The sequence below is a fragment of the Octodon degus genome, unplaced genomic scaffold, assembly GCF_000260255.1.
Source record: "Octodon degus isolate 3935 unplaced genomic scaffold, OctDeg1.0 scaffold00197, whole genome shotgun sequence".
Classification (NCBI taxonomy): Eukaryota; Metazoa; Chordata; class Mammalia; order Rodentia; family Octodontidae; genus Octodon; species Octodon degus.
Window position 1 is genome coordinate 1,353,722 of NW_004524773.1, and position 10,320 is coordinate 1,364,041.

General features: G+C 51.4%; 1 protein-coding gene across 1 annotated transcript in view; it reads left to right on the forward strand.

The window, feature by feature from the left end:
- The first annotated feature begins 6 nt into the window (after positions 1-6).
- Nova2 (NOVA alternative splicing regulator 2) overlaps positions 7-10,320 on the forward strand; it is a 26,949-nt gene continuing 16,635 nt past the window's right edge. Inside the window, exon 1 of the mRNA XM_023704572.1 lies at positions 7-145. Within this exon, the coding sequence (XP_023560340.1) occupies positions 61-145 (85 nt within the window). The 5' untranslated portion in view covers positions 7-60. The remainder of the gene's footprint in view (positions 146-10,320) is intronic.

Genomic DNA, 10,320 nt, shown 5'->3' on the forward strand with positions numbered 1-10,320 from the left:
CAGCAGCAGCAGCAGCAGCAGCAACAGCAGCAGCAGCAGCCGCCGCCCCAGGCGCCCCCCATGGAGCCCGAGGCCCCGGACTCCCGCAAGAGGCCCCTCGAGACGCCCCCCGAGGTGGTCTGCACCAAGCGCAGCAACACGGGAGGTGGGTGCGAGGGGGCTGCGGCACGGCGGGGGCGGGTGGGGGCCTCGCCGCCATCCTCCATCCTCCCCCCACACGGCAGGTGCACAGGCGAGGGGGGTCGGAGGCGGCGCCCTCCCCGAGGCCGGAACCGAGCTAGGGGCTAGCGCGGGCTAACGCCGACCCCTCCTCGCCTCGCCGCGGCCCGGGCCTGAGCTTTGTCTGTGACGAGAGGGGCTGGGGGAGGGGGTAGTTAGTGTCGTTGGGGGCCGCCCCACAGGATGGGGGCGTGGGTCCCCCCAGGCGGGTGTCTGAGTGTCCTTGAGGGGGGTGTGGTGTGACCCTTTAGGACAGGGGTGTCTCCCGGGTTTGCAGTCCATCCCGGCGGGGGAGGGGAAGGCATAGAGGAGGCCTGTGGAGGACCGGAGCTTCCCAGCCTCCTTCCCAGGCGGTGTCCCGAGCAGGGGTTGTCCCCAAGGGAGGTCTGCGAGGGCCATAGGTGGGTTTGTGCGTGGGGACCGGCCGGGTGGGTGTGTTGGGTGACATAGAGGGAAGGGTGGGTGTGTAAAGCTGGGTTGGAAAGCATGAGGCTAGGACAGGTGTATATGTTTGTGTGGTCCATTTAAAGGCCTCTATGTGTGACATTGGAGATTGTAGATATGACGGGATACAGGGTGTGTGTGTGTGTGTGTGTGTGTGTAAGAAACAAGGCTGCTTGAGAGGAATGGGGGCTTAATGTTTGAGACCCTCAAAGGAGTATGTGTGACTAGAGAAGGCATATGTGCTTATCACCCCAGAGGAGGCTGTGGCAGAGTGTGACACATGAGTAAGGGCGTGTGTGACATGAAAAGGGGTGTGTGGGGATGCCGAATGGGTGTGAGCCACGAGAAGCTGTATGGGTCAAGGGAAAGGGCTTCTATGTGTGTGTGTGTGTGTGTGTGAGAGAGAGAGAGAGAGAGAGAGAGAGAGAGAGAGAGAGAGAGAGACACGGTCGTGGATGGGGTGGGGTGGGACCTGGAGAAGCTGGTGAGGGAATGTGACAAGAAAAGGGTGTGGGTGTGACTCCAGAGAGGCAGTGGCTGGGTGTGACACATGGAGGTGTGCAACAGTGACATCAGAGGGGGTGTGTGCAACACGGAAAGTAGGTTTATAACAAGAGAAAGGCTGGGATTCGTGGGGGAAATGTAGAACGGTGTGTAACAAGAAAAGGAAGGATGGGTCTCCTGGTGATAGGGGACATGTGCGTGTAACACCGAAATGTGTGTATATGTGTCATAGGAGCAGGCATGTGTGTGAAGTGCCTGGTGTGAGACACTGGAGATGCAGGGATGAGTCTGTGTGTGTAAGCAAGGGAAGGGATGTGTGTGTGTGAATGTGTAAGGTGGCTGAATGTTTGATACCAAGGAGGTCTGTGTGTCACGCAAAATGTGCCGTCACTGTGTGTTACCCAGGGAAGTGTGTGTACCAGAGAAGCAGAGCCAAACTGGGAACACGGGGTGTGTGCCTCGCCAGTGGGAGACTCAGGGAAGAGGCAGGGCTTATGGGGTTCTCAGAGCTCAGCTCTCCAACTCCTGAAAGGAGGGAGACCCCAGAGCAGACAAGCCCCTCCCCGAGGTCACCTTGGCCAAAATCTCAGCTTCCTCTGGCCTTTCCTCCGGATGGGAGAGGATGGCCTCGGGCAGAGTCACCATTCCCTCTCTGCCTGGCTCCCGGGAGGTGACTGGAATGGAGGACCTTCCACTCCCACCCCATGAACACAAGCCATGTCCCTTCCTCCCATCCCAGGCCTCCTCACCTCTAGCCAGGTGGGACCGGAATCAGGGACCCCTTGAATGCCTGCTGTGGTATCCAGCAGAAATTGGAGGAAAGGGAAGTTGGGGGAGGGGTGGGAGGGAGTTTCCTGTCCTTCTTCCTGCACCCCCACCCCCAGCACACACATGAATATGTCCCGGCCACTTCCTTCCCTTCTTCCTGCCCCACTGCCATTCCCAGTGTTGGACAGGATCAGGACCCAGGAGGTCCCTGCGCCCTGCCTGGCTGTCCAACTCTCCTTCTTGAGGGAATCCCACCTTCATCTCAAAGGGGCTGAGGTGGTGCAAATCCAGTGCTCAGCGATGCTGCAGAATGATGATGCTGCTGCTGTTGCTAATGACTGTCACCTCCACCTACTTGGCACCTACTACGAGGCAGGCGCTCAGAGGCATGCAGGAATTTCTCAATACAACACTCCAGGGAGATGATTTGAGCTGCTTTCTAAAGACAAGGAAGACTGAGGCTTGGCGAAGTGAAACATCTGCCTAAAGTCATACCGCTCCTTAGTGAGGGTTGCCGGAATTTATCTGACCCCTGGGCTGCCTGGTTCCAGGGCATGTATTCTTAACTCTGAACTATCCCCCCCACCACCACCAGTACAAAACTGGGGCAACCCTTTAGGGACCATCTCCTCCTCCAAAATTTCTCCCACTCCCTCTCCACAGTACCCTGGGGGAAACTGAGGCCAAAAAATGCACAGTGACAGTCTTTCTTGGATAGAAGTACTCAGGGGGCAGGGAGGGGAAGTGTCCAGGACTTGAATCTCGAAATCGAAGGCTCCTTTCTGTAATGGACCTTCGTGGCTGTGGTTTGCTGGGTCACCCCCTCCCCTTTTCTTAGCTTCTGTGTCTCCTGTACCAAATGGGAACATATCAATAACCACAAGAGCGGTGTTAACAGCCACCAGTATTGTCGTCTAATGCCTTACACACAGTGTCATACAATTCTCCCAATGCTCTATGATGCAACACTAATAATAAATTAGAGCAGCAGCTGACCTTTCTGGTACTAAAATGTGTCATATTTAGTATTATGGAACGTGCCTGACATGGGTCATTTCATCTTTACAGTTTTATTGTTAGCTAGCTTACAAATGAAAAATAGAGGCACAGAGTGGTTAGGCGGCTAGTAAGAGGCAGAGCCATGACTTGAGCTCCAGATGGGCTCCATTGTATGTGCCGGGGCGCTACAGAGAACCCCGTGCTCAGGCGAGGAAAATGTGGTGCAAGAGACTGAATGACTTTCCTAGACTCTTGCCCTCAGTGCCAACTTGTCCCTCCTGCTTGACCCTGGGGCCAGTGGAAGACTGTGGCTGGTCAGCTGGCTTTAGGTTCTGCCACAGGGAAGGAGAGGAGGCACAAGGCCTTGCAGGTGGACTTGGGTGAAAAGGGTGAGTGGAAACCCCCGTCAGGGACCCCACCACCAGGGTAGGTCAAAAATAAAGTGTTCCCTGAAAGATCATAACTCTTAAACTGCAATTCTAGTGACCCCCATGATCCTGACTGTATTCCCACCTCTGTCTCCCAAAAATACAGAGAAAGCAAATAAAAAATCCAAACACAGATATCTCACACCCCAAACAGCTTATAATAGACAGGCCCAGCTACCACATCTCTCACTCTTTATAACACAAAGAGCGTGTCACCAGGGCAAGAGCCTGAGAGTGAGACCTGGCGTGGGATCCTCAAGCAAATTTTTTCACTACTCTGAGCCTCAGTCACCCTATCTGGGAAATGGGTACAATGAGATTTACCTCGCCAGGTGGTTGTATGAGTTGAATGAGATTGCAAACATACAGCGCATAACATAGTATGAAGCCCGGGAGATGGCACATGCTCTGTGAAGAATATTAGCACCCTAAAATGGAATAGTCCCCTTTCACCCTCCATTTAGGAATCACCCCCAAGAAAACTCCACCCTATACCTACCTTTCTGCAAGACGCAGGGCCAAACACCCTCATGACTCTCAGCATCTTAGCCTTGTACACAGCCCAGGTGTGCTGCATTGCATGCCAACAGGTTCCCGCAGTGACATCGAGGCCTGACACTCCCCCCTCTTCCGCAGATCCACCACTCCGCACCACACCCTCGCCATCTCTTGTCTTCTCCTGGTGACCTCCCAGTGACAGTACCAGCCGCACTCACACCCCAGCCTCCCGTCAGCTCCATAGTACAGTCCCTCTCCATCAGCACCCAACTTCAGTGCCTCTAGACACGAAACCACCCTCAGGAATCCAAGCTACTGACGGGTGAACTCTGTGGCCGTAAAACTGTGCCGCTCTTACCAAGACTGAGATCGCTGGAGCAGGTGAACGTTATTTGTGGATGGTAGAGGAGTTGGGTGATCTGGAGAAGCCTTCAACGCCAAGAGCAGTGGGCCAGAGGCCAGGTGGCTGGAAGGAGAGAGACAGCCCCACCCTCTTCCAAGGTAGAAAAGCTTGAAATTGCAGCTAAGAGGTGACAGGTTCATCAAGGCAGGCGCCATTGCCATCTCGCCATCTTCACTTTGTTAGTTGCTGTTGTGGGTTCGAGGAGCTGCCCGGACCCCAAGGGAAGAGCTAATTTTGAGTTGGGAGTTCTGGCATGTAGATTCTGTCTACATAGAAGGAAGAGTTCTCCCTGGCAGAGAAAGTTCCATCTTACTTGATCAAACAGGATGGGAGCGTGATGTCTGGGGACTCGGGGTTCAGCTGAGGTCATGGCTCTGCCCTGGTTGCAAAGGACACTGGGAAATAAGAGGCCTCGGTTCTTCCTAGAAGAGTTTGGATTTGTGTGCTGACTTGGGTACATCCCCAAACAAAGAGGGTGTGCAAAAGATTCTAGAAAGGACCAGAAGCAAACTGTCAGAATAGGGCCTCTGGGACTTGGAGTGCTGAGTTATTGTAGGCAGGAGGTCAGCCTATCACTCTCCAAAACAAGCTCACCTGAGGAAGAGGCTCCAGAAATGTCCACTAGTCTGATGGCAGGGACTACCCACAAAGTGGGGGGCGGTGGACAACGGACAAGACTTCTTCCTCTTCTTGGCCATTCTAAGTTTATGTTAATGTATTTTAAGGAGAAGAACCATAGCCAGCCTTTCAGAGTCTGATTATTAGCAATGATTTTTTAATGCTTGTTTTTGTTGTAAATTGCTTTTTTTTAGTTTGGGGGGGTGATTTTGGTGGCAGGGGTGGTTTCTTGTTATTTTGTTCATGCTTTTTTTTTTTTTTAGTATTGGACATGTAATGCAGGGCCTTTGCACTGAGCAACATCCCCAGCCCTTTCATTTTGCATTTTCAGGCAGGCTGTCATGAAACTGATGAGTTATACGCAGGCTGAGTTTCCACTTGTGGTCCCCTGGCCTCGGTTTCTCTGAGTGCTGGGATTACAGACCTGGCCACCATGCCTAGTAGCAATATTTTTTTTTCTTTTCAAAGTTTTATTGATAAACATATAGCAATGAGACAGTTTCAAATCAAATCGAAAGTACAGTTTCAACAAATAATACACTGCATATATTCTTCTTAGTGGTTAATTGCTGTACAACCTAGTAGCAATATTTAATTTTCCTTTTTACCTAAATTCCTAAAAGGGACCTGAAGGAAACTGACCCGGCCTGTCAAATGCTCTACTCGGTGCCCAGCGCCCAGTGCAAGCCCTGGGACATGATGGGTGGTCAGGAAAGGCCTGCTGGAGGGAAGGGAAGAAGGAAGGAAATAATGTAGAGACTCGTTGGGAAGGGCAAAATTCATGGGCCGGCGAGATAGCTCAGGGTCTAAAGCACCTGCTTAGGCAAGCTTAGGCAGGCGCAGGGGATCAAGGTTCAATCCCCAGTACCACATGCCACGCCAGCCACGCCCCACCCCCCAAAAAAAAATTCAGGGGGGCCTGAAAAAGAAAGGATTTCGAGAGATGCTGAGGTAAAGAGAACAGAGAGGAGATCTCGCTTGTATTGGAGAGAGGACATTCTTCCTCCAGGCTGGGAAGCTTGGGGTAGAAAGAAGTGAGGTCTCCTGTCTGCCTCCAGAGTTGCTTCCCCATTTATAGTGCACTTGCTTCGTGCTAGACACTATGACCAACATTCTTCTTGTGTCAGTGACATGGGAAATGTTGATAATGGCAGTATCGGCGCTTGACATTTCTCAGATACTCTGAACCCGGGATCATGCTAAGGACTTTTCATTTCATCCTCTAGTGAATCAGTCACCCTGAAAGGCGGCGCTAGAATTTTATGGGTAAAAAAACCTGAGACCCAAAGAACAAGGCAGCTTGCCCAAAGCCAGACACCTGCCAGTGACACGATTCACGCTCCATCTAGGGTTGTTCCTACTATTTCATCCGGAAGCTCTCAGTTCAAACTGGAGAAGGGCAAGAGAGAGAAGAGGCAAAGAATGGGGAGAGGGTCCCCAGTCTTATTCAAAGAAGATGAACACCTAATTCATGTCTTCCTCCCTCAAGTGAAAGCTAGGAGTATACATGGTAGTGATCACAGCACTCTAGGAAGCTGAGGCCGGAGGATAGCACGTTCGAGTCCAGCCTGGGTAATTCAGTGAGACCCCACTGTCTGATAAAAAGTGGTGGGGCTCAGTGCAACTGCCCTGGGTTTGATCTCTAGTATGGGATGGGGGACACTGGACAAAATGTGGGGAGTGAAATTGGAGAGAGGATGTTGTACTATGATTAGTGAAAATTCCTTCCCCACCTCTCCCAAGATAAAGAACCCTCTCACGTCTGTGACAGGTTGAGCAGAGGGGTAGAGGGGGTACACCTCTGTGAGCCCAGGGGAGAAAGTGAATCCTGGAGGGGCCAGGATGATGGATGGGAAGGCACCCTGGGGGGTTAATTACCTAATAGGCTTAATGGTCTGATCAGGCAATTTTAAAAGGATTGCCTTGGGCTCAGGGAAACACTTTATTCTAGACCCCTTCCGCAAGCCTGCAGAGTGATAGCCCTTCAACCACACCCCCATCTCAAACATATCCCAGGACTCAGAACATTCACTCTTTTTTTGGGGGGGGGGGAATTGAATCTAGGACTTTGTCACTGAGCTACATCCCCAGCTCTTTTCTAGTTTCATTTTCAGTTCGTTTCATTTCTTTTCTCTTTTTGGAGATGATCTTTAAAGTTGTTGAATTGCCCATGACTTGCCTGAACTGGTGATTCTCCTGCCTCAGCCTCCCAGAGTTCTGGATTACAGGCGTGTGTCACTATACTTGGAGGTTTTTTTTTTCCATGTCTGCAGTACATAGTGATTATATTCACCAAGAGAAGTTGGTACATGTACTTAACGCATCTTAATTCTGTGTCTGTGTGTCTGTGTCTGTGTGTCTGTGTGTCTGTGTGTGTGTGTACTGGGGATCGAACTCAGGATCTTGTGCTTGCCAGGCAGGCCTTTAAGCCACTGAACTATCTCCTGGGCCCCACATCTTAATTCTTTTTACTTTCACTCCTCTACCCTCCCCTCCACCTTCCACCTTGTCCAGTTTGGAATCCTCTTTTGTTTTGTTTTGTATCCCTTTCTGGTACTAAGGATTGAATAGAACTACCTTTCTTTCTTTCTTTCTTTCTTTCTTTCTTTCTTTCTTTCTTTCTTTCTTTCCTTCCTTCTTTCCTTCTTTCCTTCTTTCCTTCTTTCCTTCTTTCCTTCTTTCTTGTTGTTTTGAAACAGTCTCTTGGAACCAGGGAGATGGCTCAATAGAATAAGCGCTTGCCTGGCAAGTGCAAGGGCCTGAGTTCAATCCCCAGTGCCACCGAACAAGAAAAAGAGAAAAGAAAGAAAGAAAGAAAGAGTCTCTTGCTTTGTAGTTCAGGCTGCTCTTGAACTCACCACGCAGCGTAGGCTGTGCCACCTCCTGCCTCAGCCTCCCAGACAGCTGATATTACAGGCTTGTGCCACCATCCCGGTGAATAGAACCTTCACTCTTTTTTGCCTTTTTCGGGGGGGGGGTACTGGGAATCGAACTCAGGACTTGGCACTTGCCAAGTAGGCACTGTGCCACTGAGCTGTATCCCCAGCAGAACCTTCTGTCTTAAAGGCCGGGCCAAGGTGTGCAGGACTTCCAGGGGCTGACCCGCCCTTGCTTTGTAGAACTGGTTTGTTGGTTGGTTGTTTTGGTGGTGCTGAGGATGGCACCCCGGGGTCTCAACTGTGGTAGACCAGCACCCCAACACTGAGCCAGATCCCCAGTGCAAACAGTTCTTTTATCCACTGTGTATGTTTGAGTTTCATGTGAGCCAGTAAAAATAGGCTTCCTTTGCTTAAAAGAAAAAGTTCAAACCACTGGGGGATGATTTAATACCTTAACTTTTGAGGTGTGTTTGATATGTTCGAGACAGGGTCTTGCTATATGTAGTCCAGGCTAAGACCTTAAATTTTAAAAGCCGTATGATCTGGTTTCCTTTTCCCTACTGGTAACTGCAGTCCACTATTATGTGATTGTACACTGACTGCCCAAGTCCCTGGGACCCAGGGGCGCACCGTGCTGACGTGGCCCACAGTAGATCCCTGTGACAAAAGGGGTGGAGGTGGGGTCCCATCCCCAGGCTCAAGGAATGCTGCTGAGAAGCAGCAGTCATCGGAAGTCCTGAAGGACAGGAGGGGGAAAGGTGTGCCAGGCCGAGAGAGTGTGCAAGGACCCTGAGGGCAGCGTAGGGAGTGGTCTGTGGGTTTTGTTTAGAGATAAAGTCTCACTGGGTAGTTCAAGCTGACCTTGAACTCGCTACATAGCCCAGGCTGCTGGCCTCAAACTCAGGGATCCTCCTGCCTAGGCCTCCTGAGCACTGAGATTTCAGGTGTGCGCTGCCATGCCCAGCCCCGAGCAGGTGATGTTTAAGGAGCCCGATCATCCTGAGCTGTCACTCGCTGTCAACCACTAGCAGCAGAGGCCTTGAGCAAGCTCAGGGAAGGCAGAACCAAAGCAGTCTCACTCACACCCAGCGCCCCCTCTCTTCCCAGCTGCTGCCTTCCCTTCTGCAGCCCTGTGACTTAGTCTCCTCTTGGGTAGAAACAGAGCCCATTCTTGCTGCCCGCAGGGGTGCTGTGCCCTTCGCTTGCTGAGAGCTCAGCATGGTACTGCTCATGCCTGGGAGTTCAGAGTCTCGTGCGCCCAGCGCCCGCCCTCCATCTCCCACTCCCAGGAGGCAGGCAGTGTCACCACCACCCCCAGGGACCACTGCAGTCGCCTCTTATTGGGACAGCTAGCCTTCCACACTTGTCTCTTAGTGTGCTCCCCTCACATGCATCTGAGGAATACTCTGCAAACCTAAGTTAGGTCTCATCCATCCCATGGCTCAACCTCACTTGGAGTAAAAAAGCCAGAGAGATCCTGGGGCCTCCAAGCCTCCTCCCCAACCCCCACCTGCAGCAGCCCCTCTGCCCTATCTCCTCCGCTAACCTGGGGCTCACTCAGACCTTCCTGACGTCCCTGGCACACTCCACCTACCATCCAATCCCCGGACCTTTGCACCTGCTCACCCTTCACACAGCCTGTCCCCTTCACAGCCTGGTTCTAAGGGCTCAGCACAGGGACCGTGGCGGCAGGGCATGGGGGGGTGCACTTGGGAGGCTGAGGCAGGAAGAGTATTGTTGTGAGTTCAAGACCATCCTGGGCTACATAGTAACTCAAGGCCAGACTGAGGTCAGATCTCAGCCCTGTCCCCTACTAGCTCTGTGTACTAGGTGATTTCTTCACCTTTGTTTCCTCATCAGTTTTTAAAGTATTCATTCATTTGTTCATCTGATGCCATCAAGGATTGAACCAAGGGCCTTGGCACTGAGCTGCTTACTCAGACCTTTTTTTTCTTTATATTTTCTTTTGAGACAATACCTGCAAAGCCACTAAATTACCCAGGCTGGACTTGAACTTGGGATCCTCCTGCCTCAGCCTCCCAGAGGACTGGGATTAAAAGCATGGCCCAACACACCCAGCTAGAAATATCTTTTTAAAGTAACATTTCCTTCCTAGGGCCATTGTGAAAGTTAAAAGGACTGGTGTTTGTGAAATACGTGGAACAGTGTCTAGCACATATTAGGTGCTATAGAGGTGTAGGAGAAACACAGTGCTAGGTTCTCTGGGATGGCTTTACTGGGCTCCTGTCTTTTTGGGGGTGTAGAGAGGAGCAGGAAACGAACTCAGGACCTTGTGCTTACCAAGCAGGGCACTGTGACACTAGGCTGTTACCTGACATAGCAGCTCTGTACCTACCATCCCTCTTTCCTGCCTCTTTCTGTTATTACCATTTGACATGAGCTATAGTCTGTCACTCTAGAAGAATGTGGCTGTATGAGCTCCTGGCCAAATCACTAAAATTCTTTTAGTCTTAATTGCCCAGAGAATTGAGGAGCTTTTACTGTTTTCTTCTTGGCTGGCATCAAGCATGTAGCAGTGCTGAGGAACTGTTTGTAGGAT